This window comes from Chelonoidis abingdonii, chromosome 9 (genome assembly GCF_003597395.2).
Source record: "Chelonoidis abingdonii isolate Lonesome George chromosome 9, CheloAbing_2.0, whole genome shotgun sequence".
In the NCBI taxonomy this organism is placed as follows: Eukaryota; Metazoa; Chordata; order Testudines; family Testudinidae; genus Chelonoidis; species Chelonoidis abingdonii.
This window is the reverse complement of record NC_133777.1, coordinates 78,015,712-78,042,585: the sequence shown is the minus strand read 5'-3', so window position 1 is coordinate 78,042,585 and position 26,874 is coordinate 78,015,712. Positions and strand designations below refer to the sequence as shown.

Here is a 26,874-nt window from a genome sequence, read left to right as displayed (position 1 = left end):
CTGCCATTTGGTTACCAGGGTACTAGGGATTTGTTTAGCCTGGGGCTAACATACCTGTTTCTCAGTACTTTACTGTAGCCATCTGGCCTTGCCCCATCACAGCAGGTAATAAACATCACAGCAAAGGCAATGGGAATGTATAGTATCCGAGAGAATGGATACTATGGCTGCTATGCAGAGGAGAGTCCCACAGAGCAGGAGGCAGGTGTGCATGGGCCACGAATCTATATGCTGCACGAGGTACAGGCTGCACTGCCAGCAATAAACAGTGGGCTGGAGTGGAAAGCTGGTTAATCCTTATCGGTGTGAAAGTTTGAAATTGTTTTTTTATAAATAATGTAGGTCCAGTTTCCAACCTGTCCTTGCTCTGTGGTCAGTGAAGTGGGGAAAAGGCCCCAGCTGGCAAGTCCACTCCTCGGCTCCAGGAGAGGGTGTGCATCACTCCATCTCTGGTATTTTGAAGGCATCCATTGTCCCCATAGGCAGGTGTGTAGCCACTGTGCGGTTGTCGAGCTCTTCACCTTTCCAGGAGGAAATCCATTATTCCACCTCTGTCCTAAACGGCGTTGGAAGGGCCTGAGAAGAGGTATGTTCTCCCTGGATGAGTTGGATAAGAGTAACTGAAGCAGCGTAGTAGCATGAGAGGTCACCCTGGTGGTGGTGGTGGTCCGATAGTACCGGAAATGAAAGAGGTCCAGGAAATTTTCAGATGCTGAAGGGGTCCTTGGAGGCAAAGAGTTTGGGAGCCACTGACTTAGATCGTCAGAAAGGAGGAGTGTTTCCCTGAAAAAACCATACCCCTTCAGTGAAGAGTTTCCATCTGCAAACATAACGGTTCACAAAGGTCAGGTGGACTTTAGCTGTCCATAGCTGTCTTCTGCTGGGGCTACCCATTCCTATGTTCCTGGCAGCTGGCTCTTTCACTTTCACACTGCTGCTTACCAGCTGCCCTTGGCAAGTTCTTAGGAGAGCCTCCTCGTGGGAAAAGATCCCAAACCCAGTGCATGTCCATTCTTCAGAGAGCTTGCAACTTGCTTCTGCTGCATCTAGATTCATAAGCATTCCACTGAAATTACATATTTTAAGTGCCTGTAGGAGCTTCCTCAACCATGCCCTGAGGTTTGTGGGTAGCAGAGGCACTGCCCACAGGATTTATCATGTGAGACTGATGCTATAGTGGGGATCACAGGAGCCATTGTCCACCGAAGAAATTGACAGCAGTTCAGACACAAGATAGCGTTGCTGGGGAGAAGGTCACAAGATGTTTAATCCTGTTCTTTAGGACCCTGATCCAAAGTGCATTGAAATCAATGGCAGGACTGTCATTGACTTTAGTGGGATTTGGATCAGGCTCTAGCAGAGAGACCCAGGACTGGAAGAGCAGGCGGGTATTTTTGGCACCTCTGTAGAGTGCCTACCAGGCCTGGCCCTAGTGAGTGCTATATCAGGTTTTTGCATCACATGCTGCCTTCCAGCTTCCATGTCAAAAGACTTCATTCTTTTGAAATGAAAAACATATAATAAAGAGCAGGATCTCTCATGCAGCTGAATAAACCATGGCTTTCCGTGCAGCAATTCACCATAGGCAGGTGTGTGTTCTCACTCTCTGTTGCTGACTTCTTGGCTGTTTGATGAGTAGATTAACCATATAAAAGGTCTGGTTATTTCATTATTGCAGAGTGACGTAAACTTGGTTAGGAAAACAAGCATCAGTAATCATGGCTCCCTTAAAATCGTGCCTCTTTTGATTTAAAAAAACAACAAAAGCTCAACCGCCTCTCTTGAAGACCTTGGCCCCAGCTCCCATACGTACAAAATGGCTCTTTGCTGCTAATTAATAAGGTTTAAATAGGTGTCAGTTCCCTCCAGCTTCCCCCAGGCACCTCCTGACAGGTTCCATTGATGAGTTACGTTTGATTTAAGCACCTGTATTTAGGTGTAAGAAACAAGAGGTGTAAGAAACAATTAATTCAATGGTCCTAACAGTCGCTTTTCTTGCAAGCAGGTTGCTCGTGTTCTTCCATTAGCTCCATCGCAGCTCCACTAACTCCGTGTGCTCTCCCTAGATTTTTTCCTCTTCTGCCCAACTCTCACTTGAACTCTCTTCTTGCCACTCTAGCTGTTTTTGCTTCTCGTTGGTTACTTTGTGGGTGCATCCTTTTCCTGAGCCACTAACTTGTCCCCATCTTGCACTGATTAAATTGAGTGTGATGACCCTGTCTCAGATCCCAGTGAACAAGCATGCACATCACAAAACCCGTCACCACAACTGGCACCTTTATGGGCAAGAGAGAGGCCAAGGATTGGTCGGGCCATTCATACCCTAGTGATGACCACTCCACATTGAGAAGCAGTGTGGGGGAAACTTTGCCCTGCAATTGCTCATGTTGTATGCTTCCTTTGGATAAGTAGAGGGTTTCATTCCCGATGCTTTCTATCTGGCACTGCTCCCCTCTTACCCCACTCGCACACTGAAATAGACATGGAGACACACTACAGTCCCCCCTGGGTGTTCTGTGGTTGTGTGGTGGTGGTAAACCTCAGGTCCCCAGGGCATCATTGATTTGCAGCAATATAGTGCAACCCAGGATCTCACCAGAAATCTGGGATAACATAATGACTGTGGTTAACATCAGGTACTCGTTGTGAGGTTATTGCCACCTGGGTCTTGGGGTTTTCTGGAGGAAGGGCTTGGAGATCCTCAGATTTGTGCAACTTGCAGTACTGCACACAGCTCTTGGCACTCTACTGCGGTCTTGAAGATAAAACGCTTGTGTTATAAAACGTAGAGAGACAAAATACACTTTCTGATGATCAGTCGAGAATCAGTGGCAGAGCCAGCTTTGCAGCAGGGGGCAACAGGTCATTGGGTGCTCCCCCACACCAGCCTGACACTCCTGGAGCTCCTGCCTCCCCCACCCCATGAGCCGAACTCTCCCAGAACTCCTACCCCAGCCTCTCTTCTTACCTGACCTGCCCTGGTGGTGAGCCCTCCACTCTTGGGTGGTTGGTCTGCCCCACTTCCCAGACCCAGCTGGTTTCTGGAGCTGAGAGGAGCTGCCACCGCCGTCTTGGCAGCTGCTTCCAGCAGTGGGAGCAAAAGGGGAGGAATATCACAATCTGATTCCATTGTTAGTAGTTTGGGGACCTCTTGAGACCCTGTTTCCTTCTCCTTTTTAGACAAGGAGAAATCTGAGGCTATTGTCCTTAATGCAAAGAGTTAAGTGAGTATAAGGCAGAGATTTAATAAATAAATAGGAAAACGGCTGGCTAGCCTTGAGTGTTGTTTATTTCAAAACCTAACTGGGTTCTAGCTGACCCTAATTTACTTACCTCCAAATGGAAGGGTTTGATTTGCGTGGAGAAGACATGAAGAAGCTCTGACAACCCCCTCATGGAAGCCCTTGTTTGAAGCTGACAGTGTGTGGAAGTTCCTGGTGTTTGCCCCCAACTAATTTTTCCCGCCTTCCCTTGGTCACAGTTTTCCCACTTAGTCCCCTTCCCTTTCCAACAACTTGTACTTGCTGACAGCACATTTCTATCGAACTTTCATCTCTTCTCCATGTCTCCACCCTTGCCATGTCAGAGAGGAATGAGTGGAAATAATCATAGGAAGTTCTCAGATAGCCTATTATCAACTGCAAAGTTACAGCTGTTCAAAAACATGTAAACCATCACTTATGTTAGTTCCTCTCACTGACCCCCGGCATTATTTTAAGTCTCAGATTCCAAGCTTTTAATAGGAAAGCTATTGAGAGCCAGAGTGGTTCTGGTGAGCACTTGTGTGCATGCTCTTAAGAACTTTAGGGTCTGATCCAAACCCTATTGAAGTCAGTGGGAGCCTTTCCAGTGGTTTGATGGGTTTTGGCTCAGGTTTTTAAAGAATAATGGGGATCTTTGGAAAATGCATCAGGGAAAAACAAGATGTGCAGTTGAGCTCTACTAACCGCTTAGAGCAGAATGTCGATGAGTGACCAGAATAAAACAAGTGCATTCGTTTAGTATTGCTACGGGGAAAGCAAACTCAAATTAATTACACTTAGAGAACTGTGGTTACATGACGAGTTGGTGGAAGAGGCCAGGAATGGAACTTTGGAGTCCTGCCTCCCACTCTTCTGCTCTGACCACTTGCACAACACTTCACCATAGACTGCAGTATATAACACAGAATATGGTGTAAACTTTTGAGAGGTGTTGATTTTGTAATAGGATGGAAAGTTTTGTTACTTTTAACATGACTGGAAAATAGACAAGCTGAAGTTTTGTGATTCCTGATGAAATTTGCAGAGTATCATTTTTTATAACTGCTGGTTCTGGGTTCTAAAAGTCAATCTGCTTCTTTCTGGGCTCATGCATCCTTGCCAGCAATAATTATTCTGTAGGCCAAACTCCACTACCCGGGGCACCCCTATTGTCTAGAGGCCCCGTTGACAATCAGCCCCCCATTGTGCTTCACTCTGAGCAAACCCAAGAGCTAGGACGTGTAACTGAAGACCGAATTTCGCTCTGTATTTTGAACTTGGTTAAGCAATCGTGTGCTGATGCATGATCCAGAATTGAATCTAGCTCAGTCTCACAAAGCTGTGCTGGTTCTGCAATGCTAACAAGAATAATGTGTAGCAAATGTTTACTTTTTGGTGATAAATTAGCGAGATGTGACTCTGAGTACACACAAGGGGCAGAGCTGTTGAGTAATATGGAGCCATTTTAATAGTCACTTTTCATACCGAAACCGCATTTATTATCTCTGTTTTAAAGAGGTTACTGTTCATTTAAAAGTAGAACCCCCTCTGCAAAATATTTCATTGGACAAATTAACTACTGCTAATTCCCTGTGAAGTCTGAATAGCAGGTAAGATTAGTTGCTTACAAAGGAAATGCAGAATACTGAGTCAGCACTTGCACTGCTGATTAGTTATGAATACACAGAGCTTCCCCCTCTTCCCCCCCACCCCCCAATTTATTTCTATTAAAAAGAAAGTGGAGCTAGTCATTAGTGAAAAGAACCAGCATGGCATTAAATTTACTACGTGTTTAGGAATCCTTCCCTTTGATGTACTTGGGAACGCTTGAACTTCAGAAACTAGTGTGTGAGCATGTGGCGTATGCCTTAGTACTTTAGGTCACCGGTCATTTAATCCGTTCCTCAAGTGAGTCATTGTAAGGTGGAGTAACTGCTCGAAAAGTTTCCCAGTGCCAATTAAAACAGTCTCCAAAGGTGTTGTGGACTTGTATTCTCCTAGAAAACCAGCACTGAAAGGTTAGAAGCAGTTGCTTTGGAGCCATGAAGCCAGATCCCGAGCTGGTGTAAATCACCGTAGCGCTACTGACTTCAATGGAGCTCCGTCGATTTACACCAGCTGAGGATCTAGCCCATTGTGCCTAGAACTTGATAAACAGTTGCTGTTTACAATCTAGGATTTCTCCACAGATGTCAATTTCAAATAAATAAATTCCAGAAAAAATATGTAAAAACCCACAAACTTCAAAGCGATCTTGGTTTTGAATCATTCTGTATGGGGATTTTGCATATACACTGCAGAACCGAAGCTGAAATTTAATGAATTTTAGCCTCTGCAATTCCCTTAGAGAAACTTCCCAAATGCAATCAGTTTTTTTAAAAAATACATTAGGACATTCCTATCTTTGGTTTTATTATTAATTAGTAACTGCTACTCATGTTTTTTGCCAAAGAAAAGATCCTGTTTTCAACATACACTAAGAATAAATAAATAAAAATTAGTGAGAAAGCTAAAATATATCTTGGCTGAATGGCTTTAGGTGAAACCCAGTTCCTCACACATTGTAGCAAAAAGCTGACCACGTCCTGGCTTAGGCAAAGTGTTGTCCGGAAAACAGGCTTTAGTAAACAAACAAGCATCTGCCTTGATTGAAACAGCCTTTTGGCTCCCAGGATATCAGTTTAAAGGATTGCTTATGCAACCATATGTTTTACTATTTCAGGGCTAGATTTTCACCTGTAAACGATGATCCATGCTGGAGAGTTTGAGGACAAGCTCAGTGCCGTGGAAAGCCCCAGGAGGGATTCTGGCCAACTTAATCAGAATCCCTCCCTGGGAGCTTCCAGTTGTGCCACCTATTATGGAGTCATGCTGTCTCCCTTCCTAGGGCACCCAGCCACTCTGGACAGTGCCCCACCTCCTTCCAGGTTGCTGGCCTCTACAGAGGAACTAATAGGGAACAGTTCCTGCATTCACCCAGGCTTGGCCTAGACTAGCTTGGCCCGGGTCATTCTCTCTCTCTCTCACACTCACTTACACACACACACACGGTTGGGGACTGTGAAGCCCTGCACTTGATTGGCACAATATCCTGGGTACAGTTGCATGTCAACAGTTTAGAGAGGGACTCTGCCGAAACGGGCATTCCTCTCTCTTTGCAGCCATGTTGTATCGTATATGCCACTCTACATTGTCCTATTTATTATCTTTATTATTTTTCGTTAGAGTCTTCAGTTTGCTTGGCGCCCTCTGGAGCCTGTCATAGGCAGATTCCTGGTCGTTACAGTGTAATGACTGGCACAGCACAAGTGAGAGTTAGGGCTGGTCTACACTACGGGGTAAAATCGATTTTAGATACGCAATTTCAGCTACGTGAATAACGTAGCTGAAGTCGAATATCTAAAATCGATTTACTCACCCATCCTCACCGCGCGGGATCGATGTCCGCAGCTCGCCATGTCGATTCCGGAATTCCGTTGGGGTTGGTGGAGTTCCGGAATCAATATAAGCGCGCTCAGGGATCGATATATCCCGTCTAGATTAGACGCGATATATCAATCCCCGAGCAATCGATTTTAACACGCCGATATGGCGCGTAGTCTAGACGTGGCCTTACAAACACGTCTTGCTCCCGCTCTCGCCTATGTTGGTTTATGTTCCTGACCCACTGCAGTCTCCTTCCAGGGGAAAGGGCTCCCTTTTCTACCTCTCCTCATTCCCTTACTGTTCAACATCCCTCAGCTTTGAGCTCCTTACTGTCTTTTTGAGCTGGTTGGACATTTCCCAAGGGAACATTTTTCTGTCAGAAAATGCCAGTTTGTTGAAAGCTAAATGTTTCATTGGAAACATGTAGATTTCAATGAAATTTAATTAAAAAATCCCCAACTCGAAATGGAGCATTCCCATAATGTTCTGTTCTGATCTTTTCAGAATGGCACATTTTGATTTTCTGTTTCAAAACAACTTTGTTTTTATTTATATTATACAATACAAAATTCTAAAAAGTTGGTATCAGAATGAAATGTTTTGATGTGAACGTTTTTTTTTTTTTCTTCCAGAATTTCACTTTGTGGGAAGCTTTGACTTTTTTGTTGTGCTTTGGAATGGAAAAAAATTCAAAATCACATCATTTTCTGCAAAATGGAAAATTCAGTTCTTGCCTGTCTGTATGGTCTTCCCTCACCATCAAGTCATTGTTGGCCTCACTTCACATGAGGAGCTCCAGGTATGTCATCCTGCCAATATTTCTGGAGGAGGCGAAGTCGCACATAAATGTCAAAGAGCTCCGAGCAGTCAGGCTGGCGTGTAGAGTCTTCCTGCCCCACCTGTCGGGCAAAGTGGCGTGGGTCCTGACAGACAATACAGCCTCAATGTTCTACATCAACGGGCAAGAGGAAGCGTGATCATCAGCTCTCTATCAGGAGGCGCTCCGTCTGTAGGACTTCTGCATTAGCCACGAAATCCACCTGGAAGCTTATCACCTTCCTGGCTTCAAGAATACGCTGGTGGACTAGCTCCGCAGGGACTTCTCCTCTTGCCACGAGTGGTTGCTCCACACGGATGTAGTCTCCATGATCTTCCAAAGGTGAGGAACTCCCCAAGTTGACCTGATCGCCACCAGTCAGAACAGGAATTGCCACTGGGTCTGTTCTCGGCAAGGTCTGAGCAAAGGCTCTCTCTCCGATGCCTTTCTCCTGTCATGGTCAGGGAGCCTGATATATGAGTTCCCTCTGATTCCACTCATCAGCAGGGTCCTGGCAAAGTTCAAGAGAGACAAAGCACAGGCTGTCGTGATTGCCCCAGTGTGGTCTCACCAGCATTGGTTCAATATGAGCTTGACAGTGGGTCCTTCCTGGCCCCTTCGATCACAGGAGCCCGGTCAGCTCCTACACCCCATCCTCAAGTACCTCCACTTCTCAGTGTGGGTGCTGTGTGGCTGAACCTGGAGGAGTGGACCTGTTCAGGAGGAGTCCAACAGGTCCTCCTGGGAAGTATGAAGCCCTCAACCAGACTGACTGACTTGGCCAAGTGGACGAGGTTTTCCCATTGGGCGTCCGAGAGTGGCATCTCTCCCTTGTGGTGTTCCATACAGGCTGTCCTGGACTACTTGCTCCATTTGAGGAACCAGGGCCTGGCACACTATTCCATTAGAGTGCATCTCGTGGCCGTCTTTGCTTTTCACCCGCCAATCCAAAGACAGATGGTGTTTTCCCATGTCATGACAGTCAGATTCTTGAGAGGGCTCAAGGACTCTTCCTGCATGTACGGGCTCCTGTCCAACAGTGGGATCTTAACTTGGTCCTCTCTAGGCTCACCGACCCACCCTTTGAACCACTGGGTTCCTGCTGCTTTTCCCACGTGTCATAGAAGGTCGCATTCCTGGTGGTGGTGATGTCGGCGAGACGGGTCTCTATAATTAAAGCCTTAACCTCAGAACCACCGTATACTGTCTTCTACAAAGACAAAGTTCAGCTGTAGCCCCACCTGTCCTTCCTACCAAAGGTTGTATCTACCTTCCATAGGAACCAGGACATCTTCCTCCCAGTGTTCTGTCCCAAACCACACAAGACCAGGAGGAGAGGCATCTTCATGTACTGGACATGCAAAGGACCTTGGCTTTTTACTTAGAATGTACCAGGCCTTTCCATAACTCGACTCAACTCTTCATTGCTACAGCTGACAGGATAAAGGGCCTTCCAGTGTCCTCACATCCTCACAGAGGATTTCCAATTGGGTCACCTCATGCTTAAGGACCTGTTACAACCTGGCAGGAGTTCTGCCACTGCCAATTGTCAGAGCCTACTTGACGAGAGCTCGAATGTCCTTTGCAGCCTTCCTGGCATCCATCCCTATCCAGGATGTCTGTTGAGCCGCAATGTGTTCCTCGGTCCACACATTTACCTCTCATGACGCCATCACTCAGCAGCCCTGAGACGACACTGGGTTCAGCAGAGCTATGTTGCAGTCTGCATGTCCATGAACTCCTACGCGCATCTAGGGGTACTGCTTTAGAGTCACCTAATATGGAAAGGACATGAGCACGCCCTCGAAGAAAAGACAGTTACCTTTTTCCTAACTGGTGTTCTTCAAGATGTGTTGCTCATGTCTATTCCATAACCATCCCTCTTTTCCCACTGAGTTTCAGGCAAGAAGGAACTGAGGGTGGGGAGGAGCTGACAGCACCCCTTATACTGTGCCATGTGTGCACCACTCCAGAGGGCACCAGAGCTGGTCACCTATGGATACCGCTAAGGGAAAAACTTCTGGCACTAGTGCATGTGGCGAGTACGCACACCTACTATGGAATGGACATGAGCAACACATCTCAGTGAACACCAGTTACAGAAAAGGTCTGTGTAGAGTTACCTGTGGCCAAAACTCAATGTTTCCTTTCCAATAAGCTACCAGTGATGGACCTTTTGCCTTTGTGGCAATTCAGTGATTTAGCAGATTTTACCCAGGTGAATGGAACTCAGAAAGAGCCAGATTCTAATCTCAGATAAGCAGTACATGGATCAGTGTGTTTTAGACTACTGGTTCTCAACCTTTCTGGGAACATTCGCTTAGCCTCATGCAATTGGGCTATGATTAGGAGGCGGCTTGGAAAGCAGATTGGGCTAAACAAGACTTAAAAAATAAGTGATTTGTGACGGATCCGACACAGAAGGTTCCTGGGTTTGACCTTCATTGGTCAACTCTGAACCAAATCCGAACCAACCATGATAGATGCAGACATCTAAGGTACAAATGGAAAATCAAGGATTCCCTGGCATGCGAGTGTGGCTCCCCATGACAGACCATCAAACATATCCCCACCTACTGTCCAATTTATAAATAAGAAGGAGGCATCACTGCAATACATTCTGCTACTCCTGATGTAACCATCTGGCTCCATCAACTTCAGGTGAAATTGTACTTGCTGTTCCACACCAGCCTTATGGAAGAAGAAGATTCTTGCTCTATGAAAATGTACTGGGAATGTATTGACTTGTGACCCAGATGGGCCAAAGAATGAAGGCAACATTCAGTTTACTTTTCGAAGTCAATATTGCGGAAGATCACCATGTCTCTGTGGGACTGAAGTAATCTTTCCAATGTTGTTTACTTGCTTTTATCACATTAAAATCTTCCTTTCTCATTTCCCAAGACTGCAAGTTTTGTAGGGGACAAGTTGCAATAGAAGAGTAGTGCTGGCTCTGCCCTCATAATTTGTGTTAAGATGTATTTTTATTTATTTGCTTGTAGACGTAACATGGATAAACCATCTTGGGTGAAATCCTGGCTTCCGTTGACATCAGTTGCAAAACTCCCATTGAGTTCAGCGAAGCACAGATTTCACCCTCTGTTTCAGAAGTTAGAGTTGCTACTAGATTGTTAAATTATTGGTGCGTGTCAAACAGAATATGCTTGGCATTAACATTTTTCCTGTGTTCAAAACCCACAAAGGTTAAAAAACATGCATAACCATGAGCTTCTGAGTCTAAAAATTATGCTAAATGTAACATTGTCAGAAATAATAACATCCCTGGAGATAAACCTAAAATAATAGACTCAGCCATGTAATTTTCACTTTAAGCTAAAAATAGCCTAAATGGTGGTTTAATCTAAGCCATAATTATCAAGCTGCTGAAGCTGGTTTTGGTTCATCAGAACTGGAAATTTATGCTGCATTTAGGTTTTGAATATTTGAATCCCAAAACTGCAGAAAAGCAAAGGCAGGAGAATGAGAACTGAATATAAAAACAAACAGGCGACTCTGATTTGTAGAGTAATGTTGCATATTGGGAGTCCAACATCATGATCGGAAACAATGGCCATCTCATACAATAAGATGCTCTTCTCCTAAGGAATAAACTGATAATCGTCTGAAATTTCAGTTGTCAACTTGCAGTTGGCAATTCTGAACCTAATGCTGATGACTGCCACTTCGCTAGCTGAATGACACTTGACATCACGTGAGGCACAGTTTGCAAAAATCTGTAAACCAATTCCCATCCCGTTTTAAGATGGGTTTAGAAACCAAAGGAAGGACGTTAAGATTTTAAAACGTTACTTATCAAATCTTATCAAAACAGGCTGGAACTTGTTCTCTCTCCTACATTGGGTGGTAACGTGGCCTAGTAGTTTGAGGATGGGATTGGAAATGGGGATTTCTGGTGTCTGTGCATGGTTCTGCCACTGTCTTGTGTGAACTTGAACTAGTCACTTATCCTCTCTTTTGCTTGAGTTTTCCCTCTTGTTAAACACTGTTAATAATACATGGCCTCACAGATGTATGGTGGGGGAAAAGTTTTTGTGAAGCCCTTTTGAGATCCTCAAGTGAGCGATATTTTAATTTCTCAGTTGTGGGTGTAAATATGTATAAATGTGCATTATTTGTTTAGATGCACTACCATGGGCCAAATGTTGTTCACATTTACATTGGGTTGGGGCAGGGATTGTGTCTTTGTATTGTGATGGGGCAAGGCCAGATGGCTACAGTAAAGTACTGAGAAACAGGTATGTTAGCCCCAAGCTAAACAAATCCCTAGTACCCTGGTAACCAAATGGCAGTTGCTGCAGGTTAATCAACCCCTTTTATGTCAGTGGAGCTACTCCAGATTTGAACTGGCAGAGGAGCAGAATTTGGTTCCATGTTTAGTAATAATTGTACTTCGGTATTTGTTGACCTTACTCAACATGGTTTTAGTTAACCTCAGTCACTAGTTTTGGGCAAGTAATACAAAGTTTTCCACAAATACTCCCTTTGATATTCTGTGCTTCAGCCAGGCTACATCCTTTCTGAGCGTTTGCTTTCTGTGAACCCTTGAATGACTGAGTTTTACGGGGAAGCACATTTCAGGTTGCATGACCATTCCTAGAAACCACTTTTTGCATCCATGTGTGTAAGAATTCAGCCAGATGTACTTATGGGTTCATCTAATCAGGGAACAGTTGCAGTTCCATGTAACTTCTCAGAGCTATCTCTACACTAAACATCACTCGTGGATTTCGAATATTTCTCGCAGACCCTATAGTGAAGTGTTTGCCATCAATCCATGGAGCAAAACAATTTTTTACAAAAATTTGCAACTAAAATAGGTAAATTCAAGGAATTTGTGATCTGCTTATGACATAGAAGGTAACTGCATTGGATAAATTATTAATTGTGCATTATTTGATCAGTTCTACTTTCCAGTGTGTTCCCCATAAGATAGTCAGAGTCCCATTGCCAGGTGCAATGGGAAATGACAAACACGCAGTATGGCTTTATCTATGTGGTTTTTTGTTTTTTTAACCGAACAGCGTGGGGATGAGCCATGACGATGATCATTTGTCCTGCGCAGGAAGATCTCACATAATGTCTGGAGAATGGGTGAAGGGCAGGAACCCGAGTGACCTTTCTTGGTCTTCCTGCAGCCGTGACGACCTTGAAAACTTCCTAAAGTAAGAACGTGATGAACAGTGAAAATTCTGTACCTCAAAGAACGGGGATCGTATTTGAAATTCAAACACAAAGCAACGTCAGGGGAGGGCAGTGTGCAGTCACTGTATGGAAGGCTGAATCTGTCTCCTTTGTAGTATACTGGCAGAGATGCAGAAAACTGATCCTCCCCAAGTTTCAGCACACTGATAGCTTCTTGAGAAGAATCCCACTTCACTTCCACTTTAGGAATGAATCCTGCGATGACAGGACTCTGTTAGGTTGTACAGGACGAAGTGCCCTTAAAAAAAAAAAAAAACAAAAAAAAAAACCCACCCCACCCTATTTGACCGGTTCTGTCAGCCTGCCCTAGTAGAACAATTCATTTTACGGAAGCCAGAGAGAACTCATTTCCCAGGGAGTTAATTCTGTGTCATTCTCTCCTCTCTAAGTGAGCATTAACTTAAACAGTTCACCATGAATGCCTTTTCTGCAGCATTCAGTGTTTTTAGTTTATCCTCTTCAGCAATTCAGAAAGAATATAAGGCAAGCTGACTACTAGCTTGTAGATCATCATTCACCGGGACAAATACCAGTGTGTGCTGGACCCACTTGACTATCAGAGATGCAGCCTCTGTACCGAGCAATGAGTTTAGCAGTGATCAAAGGAAGAGGGAGAGGGGAAAAAAGAGGTTAAAGAGTCTATCCAGAAAATGAGCGCTCCAGTAATGTTATGTTAAAGAGGAACACTGTCAAGATAAAAACAAGGGTCTGATTCTGGACTCTGAGTCTGTCAGCTCCTAAACTACTTGGTAGTGACCCTCATATACATGGTCTAATATCTTTCCTGCCTTCCGTTTAGTTTTAAAAAAACCTTCCAAGATGCTATTGGTCACAGTTTCAGGGTTAATTGCACCTTTGACACACACCCCTACTCTTCCACAAGGGCACCTACCTAAGGTTTCAGGCTATGAGCCATTACCTCTCTTGGGCGAAGATCTGCATCTCTTTCCCTCCAAATGGATTTAGGCTTGCAGTCCCTCTGCACCTCACTGATTTCCCCAGCAGCTCTGACCAGGAGCCAGCATCTGTGGTTAACCTTTCTCCAGAGGTTACAACAGTGCACATCAGTTACCAACCAGCCTTCGCAAAGCAAAGTGTGTTAGAGAGAAAAATGTAAAAAAAATAACAAACGAACCTATACCCAGGCTAAAAGCTTACCAGAGGTCACCCTGAGCTCCAACATAGGGCTCTGGGGGCTGGCCATCTTTCAAAGCCCTCAGCTGGGTGTGTGCTGGGTTACCAGTTCATGTCGGGTTTCAGATCAAAAACCATAACAAGTCTGGGACAGTCCAGCTATTTCTTTATACAGTCTCAGCCTTTGATCTGTGGCCTCCTGTAACAGGCAATCACCAGTCAGTGGCCCTCTCCTCAGGGCAAACTTCAAAAGGTTTGGTTTTTGCATAACCGGTATTGTGGAATTCGCATTAACCACCCCTAGGGCATTCTCCAGGAAACGCACTTAACACTCACCGTCACAGAGGTCTGCCTCTCTGGCACTTCACAGTATATTAGAGAGAGAGTCCTAGGGCCAACACGGCTACAACGCAACTACACACAACATTTCCTTATAGTCATTTGAACACTGTACATTTCCCAGGTCTCACATCTATCCCACTGTTCGCTCTCCCTATTGAGTAATGCCTCAAAAATACCACTGCATGACCTCACCTCATGCATCTCCAGTCTCCACCTGCCCATAATAGCAACCTGACTAGAAATATCTGCAGGTCAGAATCTTTGGTTAAGAAAGGATGTTCCTGGGTGGAAATCTCTCAAAAATAAGCAGTTAAAAATACCAACCGTTTAGACAAAGACACCATAATCTTAAGTGAAAGGGAAGAAGCCACCTTCTCTGGGCAAGTAATCTACCATCCCAGTTCCAAAGTTCCTCCCCTTAAAGGTGTGTGTAACTCTCGTACTCTTTAGGTCCAAGGTGAGCACCTGTTTGCTGGTAACAGACCCCCGAAGCCAGTATGCCCTGCGGCTTCCCCACAAGCTGCCAGGGATGCACTACAGCGCCGATGAACAGTGCCAGATCCTATTCGGGACCAATGCCACTTTCTGTAAGAATATGGAGGTAAGGCTTCTCCTGGATCCCAAGGGCGCGAGGGTGGGTAATGGAAATAAAGCTGTCAATTGAGAATAAAAAGATTCCGTACTTCCAGTTGAGATATACCGTGGGATTTTCAACAGTGCTCAGCGTTGGCCTAACCTGCTTTGGTTGAAATCAACAGTAAAACTCCCACTGGCTCAGACGAAAGAACAGAACTAGGCCAACGCCGAGCACTTTTGAAAACCCCACCCACACTGATAAAACTAAAATCCTAGTTCCAGGTCCTGAGGTCCTTATTGAGTTTGTATTCAGTTTTCACTTGGGCAAGACTCCCACGGAAGTTAGAGTGCCAGAATACTGAGAAAGAGGCTGTTCTCATGATATTTCCAGCCCATCTGGAATTGGGATGTAGCAGAAGTCTCATGAGTGAGCCTCTTCCCACAAGACTTCCCAGCTCTGCAGGCTAGAGAGGTTTAGATCATTTGGATTAACATTGGGACTTTTGGGTTCGAACCCTGACTCCAGACTCTTTAAGGGCTGCTGGTAGGAGCCACCTCTGACTAATGTGAAGCAATATTCATGTATGAACCAATTGACCAACCAGTAGGAGCTCTGGTCTTGTGCCGTATCTGCTGGGGAGGCTGTGTGAGACAGTAGCTAGCGGATGGGACTGGGAGTCAGGATTCCTGGGTTCTGTTCTCAGCGCTGCCACTAACACTCTGTATCACCATGAACAAGACACTTAACCTAACTGCACCCCTATTCTAGGTGGGGATTATGATTGCACATGTGTGGCTATGTGCTAGGATAGCTACAGATGGAAAGTGCTAAGCATTGTTATCAAATTGATTATTTTATCACCAGAACCATTTAGTGGCATTTTACCCTACGTTATGCTCTACAAAGCCCTAATTTAGGTGGCAAGAGTGAATCATGCATTACCCTCTTTTAACTAGGGAATATTAAAAAAAAAAAAAAAATTGTTTTGGTAAATCATTTCCTCCTCTCCCCTCCCCTGTCCTGTCCCCTCCACTTTTAAAAATGTCTGGCACTTTAATCTTATTTAAAAAAAAGAAAATAATAATCAATTATAACTGAAGTTTCCAAATGCCAAATGAATAAAGCTGTCGAACACATGCAAGTGCTGGGAAAGAACTCTGAGTTTCACATTTGCTGTTTTGTTTACTTTGGATCTGGCAACTAAGTAACACAGAACATGAAAACAATGAGAAACAAATCTGGGTAGGTTGTGTTTTTTGAATCAACCAGGGAAACGCAGGCCATCCGGACTACTGGACTGGAAGCAAGCTTTTAAAATGTGCATCCTTAAAGAGTACCCCAGGTATAGTCAGGAAGATGCAGGTACCTCCAAATGAACAGATACCATGCTGCTTACCCAGCTTTTGGTAGATATTTGCTATGTGCATTGCTGCAGAAAAGAACGGTCATTCCTAGAGGTTTCACCCCCACTAGGAAGTGCCATTTGACTGTAACTAGTCTGCATTTCTCATGTTGAAATAGCATATCCAGGAATACAGTGTTCTTGAAACTCCTCATTCAGAGTGTTTGTCAGTGTACCAAACCAGCCGGCAGTATTCTCTGTTAGGCACAGGTAGTGTTGGTCCTTTGGGATCTTTTCTAGTCTTAGTGTTTGAAATCCTTAGAAAAGAAGAAAAGAAACCGTAGTACATATTTGGAAGGACTTTAGAATAGAATAATTTCTGCTGAGAAGTCTATACAAGCTTTGGCTGAATAAAGGAAGTTGCAAACACTAGTCAGTTTAATTATGTAGATATAGGTATTTCTGATCACGAATGTAGGGTGGGAGTGCTTCGGAGTTCAACGCTGACGTTCTGTGAAATTATTTGCCATTAACTTTACACATCATTAAACCATGGTAATATTTGCATGCTGTTCAGCAGCTGTGAGTTGGTGTTTGCCTGCACTGAAACTAAGTTCGTAATAGGAAATGGTCATCTTTAATTTTTTAATCCGGGAAGGTTTTGTTACGTTCACCTTCGTCTTTCTTGTGCCTCATCAACAGAATGCTTGTACTGTAAGTCTCTAAGCTGTCTGCGGAAATATGAACCAAAAAAAATTGGCACCGATCATTGGCATTAGTTATAGAAATTATTGGCAAACCTAGCTGTCTCCTCTTCTCGCCAATGGTAATGTGGTATTTTTAATTCAATAAAGTATTATTAAAAAATCCAAATGTACAAGTAATAAACATTTGACAGTAAATATTTGTTACAAAAAGGAAATAAACTTCAGGAAATTAGCCTGCTCAATCTTTTTATGACTACACACGTCTTCTGTCTACATTCCTATTTAATAGAGAGCTATATTATGACATTTCAGAAAGAGATAGCTGAGCTCCAGAATTATGTCGGGCAAACTGGAAGACCTACATTCAAAAATTTCCCATGATTGGGAAAATTTCCAAAGGACAGTAGATGAATCCAGAATCTAACCATCTTTAGGAAAGGTTGTAAAATCTTCCTGTTCGATGAAGCTTTCTTCCTGAGTGGCATTGAGGTCCTATAGTAAAGAGTAACAATGTAAGTATCAACAATAGCTGCATAGAGCCTTGGAACATTCCACCCCGCCTGTATCACTTTGATTTGTCCCCCTTTCTTCCCCACTTCCCCAAATACCTTCCAAACTCTGTAGTACTGGGGCAGCAGAAGTAATGTTACTCCCAAGCTGCACTGACCAGAGAGGCCAAAACGAAACTCCACTCAAAATAGATCTTCCTGCTGCGGTTGTCCTGCTTCCTTTGCGTGTGCTTTGTTCAGCAGTAAAACAGTGAACAAAGTTTACCGTCCAATGCTGCCATCGTTAGACTTCAGACTCCATGGCCTATTAAAATAAAATGTAGCAACTCACCGTACTTTCATAGCTATTGTTCCTGCTGTCTACAGACTTTGGCAGTCAGCCTGGCATCAGTTTGAATTTTTAAGATTTTCTTTGGTAACCATGTGTGTTAAAGGCTTGGGCACCTGTCTCCCTTAGGCACGCTTGATAATCTCTGTCTTAATTTATTGTTCTAATGAAAGATTCTGGCATGCGAACTGGCAGTCTCTAGCAATAAGAATGTTTGTTTGCCAAACCACCATGAACTGCTCTGAGCTCTCTGCACAAATCACAGCACAAAAATGAAGGATCGTGAGGGAGCCACTTTGGGTATGTCCACACAGCAAAAATAGACACATGGCAGCATGTCTCACAGCCTGGGTCAACTGACTTCGGCTTGCACCGCTGAGCTAAAAATAGCAGAGCAGATGTTCCTGCTTAGGCCGCAGCCTGGGTCCAAGAGCCTCCCTTCTCTCTGGGTTTCAGAGCCTGGGTTATAGCCTGCGACTGAACGTCTACACTACTATTTTGAGCCTGCAGCGCAATCCTGAGTCAGCTGATTTGAACTCTGAGACTCACTGCCACAGCTCTTTGTTTCCCCATGTAACGTACCCTTCATAGCTATGTCTGAGTTACATAGATCCAATCCATTTGTAAATGCCGGGAGAGTTATGGGGAAGTCTGTTTACCTGGTGCTCTGTATTGACCCTTCTTTCTGTAAAGTCTGAACATTGTCAGGGTATGCACTGCACAGAATCAGGTGATAGCTGAGTCCAGGGCCCCAGGGTGAAATCCTAACTCCACAGAAGTCAAAGGGAACTTTGCTGTTGACTTCAGCAGGCCCAGGATTTTACCCCAGATGTTTTCAGGAGTTGCTAACAGAATAATCCCTAATTAGCCCCAGCAAGGGTGGGTTCTGACATTAATCAAATCTAGTTCTGGAATTTGTCATGTCCCTGGGACTGATTCTCATTTCACTTACATTGGTGTAAACCAGAAGTAACTCAGTTGAAGTTAATGGAATAACACTGCTGTAAAACTAGTGTGAGATCAGAATCAAACCCTTATTTATAGCATAGTGCTGCTTGATGGAAGGACGTGGCCCATCTAGAATCTGGCATGGTAATGCTTGTTTTATAGGAATAAAGCTACTGTCATATTACCAAATATCGAACTGACTGAGTGAGTGTTTGACAAGTGGGCTTGTGGGGATGACAGTGTTGCTCTGAATATCCATGATGTGCAATAGGAGATAAATAGGAGTCCACCTTTTAAAACTCACTGTATCATTCACCCAGGCATTGGTACCTTACGATATTGTGTTACGGCCACCTACATCCCAAGTTTTGCAAGGCATTTGACAGTCTGGCCTGACTGACTGATATTTCCCGATGCGCTTCCATGCTTGTACGTCTAGTAGTATTAGGGGTAGAAGGCCCTGTGCAGAAGACCAGCAAAAAGCAGAGGTGTTCCTCAAATCCCATATAAGCTGTCAATATAGGATTTAAGTGGTGAATAGGCCTTGTGCGTTTTTCTTTATTATGCTGTCCACAAAAACCATCATGGCTGCATCTCTCACAGTTGAGATAAAGTGTCTGTACCAGGAACACATTGTTCACAAACTCATGTGAAAATACACTTGTGTGTTTAATCATGAGCACTAGATTTATTTTTCAAGCTGGCATGCCTACTAACAGAGGCTTTTGGGCTGACATATTTATGGAAAAAATGTGATTTGTATCTCTTATATCCAGTGTTTGGCTTTCTGTTTCGTATGCATTTTGGCTTATTTGTTATTAACGCATTTTTGCTGGTTTTTACATAACCTTTATCTTTCAGTATTGTTTTGAGTCAAAACTATGCATAGACTAAAATGGCATAGACTAAAATGAGATTAACATTGCTACGAAGAGATTTTCTGCTTAACAAAGGATGCTGTTAACTCAAATGTAGCCCAGAATTGAGATTTTTGAGTAAACAAGCTTTTAGAAAATCTGAGACCTGTAGGAATGGTGCCATCATTTTCCTTAAATTGCAGTTGCTTTTAAACAAATAACTTTCCTTTCCAGCATCCACAATCAAAACATTGCAGCACTGAGAACCTGAGAATGAAAATGATTGTAAGCAAAAATAAAACTGACTAGCCCGTTTCCATTGTTGAGCTGTGCAAAATGGAAACAAAAAACGTAAAGGAAGAGCACAAATAGTGTTAGTAAGTTGGATCTTAAAAATCCTTTCAGCTTTCGTAATCAAAGGCTTGTTGGGAAACCTAGGTAAGCAAATTTGTGTGACATCAGTGGGACTATCTGTGATCCTTATCCTGTGAGGAGATCTATGGGATTGAACCCTCTGGGCTCCACTAAATCAGTGGGACTCTGTGTAGTTGCAGAATCTGCCTGAGGAAAGTCAAATGCAAGATCAAGACCCATGTTAGTAAATACTACAGTATGTGGTGAGTACCGATAAAAAACTCATAATAAGATTGTAGGCCAATTGTATCTCTGCAATAGCAGGCTACAGATCAGCCTCTGTACAGGCTGGGACTGTGTCCACAAATGTGTCTGTAAAATACATATATACTATGGGTATGGTATAAATTATAATAGTAATAATTATTAATAGCACTGCGGTAAAGGATGGGGTTGGTTTTGTTTAAATGTGCAGGCTACATACTTGGCAATTGCAAAGTAAAATTTTCTTTTTTAAAAGTAAAGTTAATAATTTAGCTAATTGCTCTCCTATATTTTATAGTTTTCCTAACGTGGGTTGTTAAAAGTGCAACCATTTTCATGTTGCCTGTTTTATATGAAACAGAAGCGTCCTATTTCACGGCTTCTGTGCATTGCAAGACAGACCATTTCCCCCCCTTCTTTTCGGTGGAAATACTTTGTGTTTAAAAAAAAGTGAGAGAGAAGCAGAATGCCTGCACTGCTCTGCACAGCCCAGTTTACAATTATTGGAATGCTTCAGAAATTTCTGTACGTGTTTCATTTTGGAAGTCTGTCAAAACGCATTCTGGTGCAGTGGTTTTAAAATATCTATATATATAAAAAGAGAGGGGAACCAAAATCAAATTATAAAAATACAATGTGTCAATTTAAGAATATAAAAAATAATAAACTCTTAATGATAGAGGCACCTATTAAGAATCAAGCACTCGAGAATTTGGAAATCCTTCATTTTCTTATTAAGACATAAGGTTGGGTGTTGGGGTAGGGGAGAGAATTAGTGTAGCCTTGTGATGTGGCATCTACAGCTGAAGTATGAACTTCAACTAAATTAGCCAGAATGCTATTGAATGTCAGCCTGCAAACACAGTATAACAAGCCTGCTCTCAGACCTCTCCCATCAGCCTCTGGGTACTTCCCATCTGCAAAAGACTTCAAGAGAAAACTCCCATAATCTTCCCAACCACATCTGAACATAGATACATACTCACAATATTTATTTTTTCTAGCCTTTTTCTCATTTCCCGTGGCCAAGAAACTTGATCTGTGACTTCACTCTTCTAATTTCCCAGCTTTTAAGGGATGTTTGCCAGACAACATTGCCTTTTAAAAAATAATAATAATATTAATAAAAATCCTTGTACACTCTCTATACTGAACGCAGAGCCTAAGTGATTTTAGAGCCCAATACTGCAAGGTTCTGGGTGCCCAGCGCTTCCATTGAAACCTATGGGCGATGAAGTCTCTGGGTGTCTTTCAAGATTGGGGCCATAGGCTTTGTGTCAGGCTTGCAGAAGCAGCATTAAAGTGGGAGCTGTCAGGTTGGCTGTGGGACCCTACCTACTGCCCTTTGAACAGACTGTGTCATGAGCAGGTTTGTTCTGCACAGGATACGGGCGCCTGAGTTAGCAGATAAAGCATAGCCCATGCTGCTGACCCTGCCCTAGAATGCCCATGCTGTTCGAAAGCCTCAGGTTTTGAGTCCCTGACCTATAGCTGACTCATCTTCAGAAAGTGCTGAGCCCCAACATCAAAACCAGGCCCCTTTAAGGTGTTTCAGGGTGAGCACCCAAAATCGCTAGTCACTTCTGGAAATCTTGATCATGCATGTCTCTTATGTGGTATAGATGGACAAGTGCAGTTCTCTATGAATACTGCTGATCAGGGGCCCAATCATGCAACCTTTGCATATCCAAGTAGTCTTGAGTCACATGGGTGGATTTAAGGTACATCTGCTCTGCAAAAAAAAACTCTTTGGAGTGAGTCTCCGAGCCTAGGTCAATTGCCTCGGGCTCGTAGAGCTCACACTATGAGTCTAAAAATAGCAGTGTAGACGTTCCTACTTGGGCTGGAGCCTGGGTTCTGACACCTGGCAAAGGGAAAAATCTCAGAGCCCAGCCTTCAGCCTGAACCTGAACATTCGCACTGCTATTTTTAGCGCTGTAGCATGAGCCCTACAAGCCTGAGTCAGTTGACCTGGGCTCTGAGACTCATTGCAGTGGTTTTTGCTCTGTAGACGTATCCTTATTGACGTTGCTGGGATTACTGTGGCTAATAAGGCCTGGGCCAAATAAAAGGGGTAACCAGGTGGTGTGATGCTACCCATGGAAACAGGATCTCAGCCAATCTCGGGAGCCATGATGCAAGAAAAGGCTTGGGTGAGAAGGTTAGCCGGTTACAGTTACATCTTCGTCTACTAGAAGCATATTCTACTTGCTTTGCTTTGCTCGATGTCACCTCAATTTTTACCTTTGTTAATCAATGTATAAATAGATTACAGTGCTGCATTGTTGTATGCGAGCTGCTACTCAGCTGACTCACACAAGCTGCTGTGTGTACACTATTCCCTTGGGATTAGTGAGCCTGCTAATTACTGGAAGTGTCCAGTGACTGGGGCTGGACGCTAGAGGAGGAGGCGTCTGAGGAGTTTGGGGACAGGGGTACCCCAAGTGTGTGCCTACCGGGCAAAGTAGTGGCTGGCAGAGCCCAGAGCAGAGTTTGGGGCTGGCTGAAGGGCTGGCAGGGTCAGGGAGCTGACTCACAAAAGACTCCCTCTCACTGAGGCGAGAAAGTGTTGCACAGCTGTGTGCAGGCCTTTGGAATGCTGCAGCTACAGTCGCTAAGATGTTATGATGATGAAGAGCCCTGGGGTGCTCTTGCTGTCCTGTAGAATTACTGCTATTAAAAAGTGACTTGATTGAAGATGAAAGCTAGTTTCATTCGTATCTTGGGATCGGTATGTACAACAGTCGAATATTTATGTGGAGAGTGTGGCATGCCCATGTAGTTACTGTTTGAAGACCTGGTGGATTTTTTTTTGTCTTTTCTCTCTTAAAAAGACCAGCCCCTTACTCAGAGCAGGACCAATCCCCAGACAGATTTTTTGCCCCCAATCTCTAAATAGCCCCCTTAAGGCTTGAACTCACAACCTGGAGTTTAGCAGGCCAGTGCTCAAGCCCCTGAGCTGTCCCTTCCCCCTAAAAGAAAGAGCAGCTCTCATGGGGAGGGCTTTTATTCTTCAGTTTTGGTTATTGGGAACAGAGAAGCCCTTGATATCACTCCATGTATCCATGGAGCCCGGTATATTTCATATGGCTTCCACATGTTACTAGCCAGATAAATACACGTAAAGTCATCTAATGCCCAAGACTGAGCTCAGCATGATCCACTTCACAGCATTTGTTTTATTATGTTTTCCCTGATAAAAAGCATTAAAAAAAAAAAGTCTAGGAAACAACTTTTCAGACATTTCTGCAACTGAAATTATAGCACTGGAAAGCAGTTAACTCAAGGATTATTTCTTCTTGAACTAAATTAATCCCTTGGATTTGGACACTTTCTGAATGTTTGGTGATTCTCCACTCGCTCACACAGGTGTTAATCAAGCTGTAACTCTGTTGAAATCAATGGAGTTACAGGGGTGTAAAACTAGTCTTAGAGGAGGATCAGCTATAGGCTTGGTTGTCAGAGCCGGGCACTTTATATGCTAAAAGGACAGCATGTGGGTGTACTTTGAAATGGACTGGAGAAATAGATAATCGTTAAATAGTGAAAATTACAAGGTTTCTTTTTTAAGACTTAGAGGGATTCTGTGATTGCTGTTCATCATGTGGGATGCATGTCCCCGTTGTGATTCACTTTCATATGTCTGTGAAAGTCCTGCCTTTCTAGCTCAGAATAAAAGGGGCCCATTCTTTCTTGCTCACTAATAAAGAGCCCAAGTGAGTGAGCCTTAGAGGCTGGTGTTCAGAGTCTTGATGAAATACAAACTCAGCGGGAACCTATCGTTCTTGCACTGCTGAAAAGCATAGCATGCAGCTCTTTCTTGGCCTTTGCTTGTCACTTCTGGAATAACGCCTCTCATTTGTGATTTGTGCTCCACTTGCCCTATATTAGAACTCCAGTGATCCCTTTTCAATATGGAATTATGTAGAGAGCCACTGAGGTGTTTATTTCCCCTTTGAAGTTGACAGCCCACTTAGGCCTAGATTTTCAAAAGTGGCCTCCGATTTTGGGTGCTTCTACTTTTGAGTGTCTAGCTCTTGACACCCAGGACCTAGTTTTCAGTGCTGTTGGGCACCTCCAGCTCTAACTAATGTCAACGGCAGATGCAGACCCTTGATGCCGTCTATTACTCCTCTGTGGGTGGTGGAGATTAGCCCCCCTCCCCTCCTGCCAAATTAGAAGCTGTGATAGAAGATTTGTGACTTAACTTCTCTGCACCTGTTTCCTCACCTGTAAAATGGGGAGGTAAATTCCTACCTGTCAGCTGTGCACTGTACCTTGATGATGTAAACTTCTGTGCAAGTCATAAGTGTCTTATTACAGTATTTTGTATTTAATGGGTGTTAACTGGAATTTTGCACATGGGCACATCTTACAGTTAACTATTTGCCAAGCCAAAACCGTAAGAAAGTTCAAGTGCTGTGATAGTCCATTGAAAACTAATGTATTTAGAAGCAGTTCTCCCTGTGTACTTTATATAGTTGTCACTTGTTCTCCTTCCTTAAGGCTATTTACTCTTTCTTACTCCATCCCCATAATCCCCTCTCTCTGACAACAGAAACAGTTTCATGGTATTTAACTCTGATGGCAGAAATAAGAGGTTGCTGGTTCCAGTGTGCAGTGGGCAGCTGGAGCTCATTAGTTCTCTAGAGACTGGAATCCTTCCTTTCTTCCCTAATCCAGGAAAATGCAGCAAATTTAGCGATTTCCATAGGATTATTTCTGAGCGGCAAGAGAACCACATGGACCATGATAACATCACAGATTTGGAAGTTACTTCATGTCATTAGGGGCCAGATCCTGGGAGGTTCTGAGTGCTTCCTGGCAGGTACTGAGTACACTGATATTCTGTGCTGACTAATGAGAGCGATCTACACAAGGTAACCTCTCTCTTCAGAATTGGCCCACACTCTGAAAGAGACGGAGAACCAAGTTTGAGTAGGGAGGAACCACATATAGCCTTCTCTGTGGATCTTATGAGAGCTGTCTCCATTCTTACCTTGAAATTGAGTTAGCATAGAAAAGATGGTTTTATGGCTTAAAACCCTAAACTGGGCACTCGGGAGATCTGGATGCAATTTCCTCCTCTGCCACCTTTGGCAAGTCATTTAATCCCTCTGTGCCTTCATTCCCCATCTGTAAAGTGAGGATAATACTTCCTTTATCCACCCTTTGTCAGTTTAGATAGGACAGAGGCTGTCTCATACTAAGCGTATGTACAGCACCTGGCATCATGAGTCCTCAATCTATAATAAATGTAATTTTCTGGTGGCTGGACCACCTCCTCAGCTTCCCAACAGTGTGTCACATGCACATCCTTTGACTATAGTTTCTAGTGCTATACAATGCTATGGATTTTCTCATCCCACTTGAGTTTTTGAGATTTTTAATTTTTTCCCAATCCTGAAGTGAGTCAAAAAAGTTGAAATCTCAAAAATGTTCATGAATTTATAATACATTTTTTTTCCAGTTTGGGTCAATTGAAATGTTGCCTTTCAATCACTTTGAAATGTTTCATTTTTATTTCAACCTTGTAAAAAAATGTACTTTGTTTTTGTACGTAAACAAAGTAAAATTTCAAAATGAAAACGTTTTGACAATTTCAAAACTACTTTGTCAAATTTTTTGAATTGGGAAACTGATCGAAACCTACCCTTTCCTGTGCACAGTTTCGGTTTTGACAATTTGACATTTTCAAATGAAAAAACATTGTGTAGAAAATTCCCAACCACTTCAATAGTTTGCTAGTCAAAGAGGAGACTGTTCATAATGGACAGGCCTGCTTTCCAGTGCCAAATGCTGAATTAACAATATAACTGTAGTACAGCAACTTTCATGACCTGTTGTACATCAATCTGTGCTCTAAATTGCCATTCAAATATACAAACAATCTTTCTGTCAAGAACTGCCATTTCTCATTTTAATAGACCCCAGCAGCAGTGAATGCTAATGACTTTTTAATGAAGAGGTTTTTTTGTTTGCTGTTATATTTTAGCTGAAGAGGGTGTATGATCTCTTTTGAAGTGAACAGGATAAAGCACCACAGCTGATGGTTTAATCTTTGTCTGAGTGCCTTTATGGCATAGACGCATGGCATGACACTAAGGAGATTTTAAGATCTGTAATAGTGTCGCAATAGGATCCAGCTGCAGTGTAATTACCACGTTTTTCTGTAGCTCTTTCCTGAGGTATACCTTGCATTTATTATTAGAAGTCAAAAATAAGGCTTCTATACAAATCCTGTTTTCTGTCCCTTAATTGTGAGATTTCAGGAAGGTTGATGTTGATGATAGAGGTTCTTTCCCCAGAGTATTTTCCTATGTAAGCATATGTGTCTGACTGTGAGTGTTTGTGCCAATCCTATCCATGAATTGTATCTTGGTATCTTCATTGAAACAAATTCTGCCCATACATACATACCTGTTTAGGGTTAGCTATGTCCAACGATCCCCCCAGCTCATGGTACGTAGCTGGACATGTTAGCTGAGTTTATTGCCTACCACATCTTGTGAACTCTGGATGAATTCTGGCTGGCAACTCAATTCATACATAAAGCTGCTAGATTTCTATGACTTTCTGTTCTTTCCCCTGCCCATGTGCGCAGTTGTATGTCTAAGGGCAGGATTTAGCCCTGTGTAATTTACATAGACTGTGTGATCCAGTGGCTGGAAATAAAACTAGGCAAATCCAGGACTAGAAATAAAGCACAGTTTTTTAATACTGAGCATAATTAACCATTGGAAGAGTTTAGTTAGGGATGTGGTGAATTGTCCATCACATGAAATCTTTAAAATCAAGATTAGA

The 26,874-nt window shown here is 43.3% G+C and overlaps 1 protein-coding gene across 1 annotated transcript in view; it reads left to right on the top strand.

Moving 5' to 3' along the window:
• The window catches only part of ADAMTS17 (ADAM metallopeptidase with thrombospondin type 1 motif 17), a 281,647-nt gene that overhangs the window by 122,642 nt on the left and 132,131 nt on the right, over window positions 1–26,874 (top strand). Inside the window, exons 8-9 of the mRNA XM_075069708.1 lie at window positions 12,528–12,668; window positions 14,635–14,785. Coding sequence (XP_074925809.1) covers window positions 12,528–12,668; window positions 14,635–14,785 — 292 coding nt within the window. The remainder of the gene's footprint in view (window positions 1–12,527; window positions 12,669–14,634; window positions 14,786–26,874) is intronic.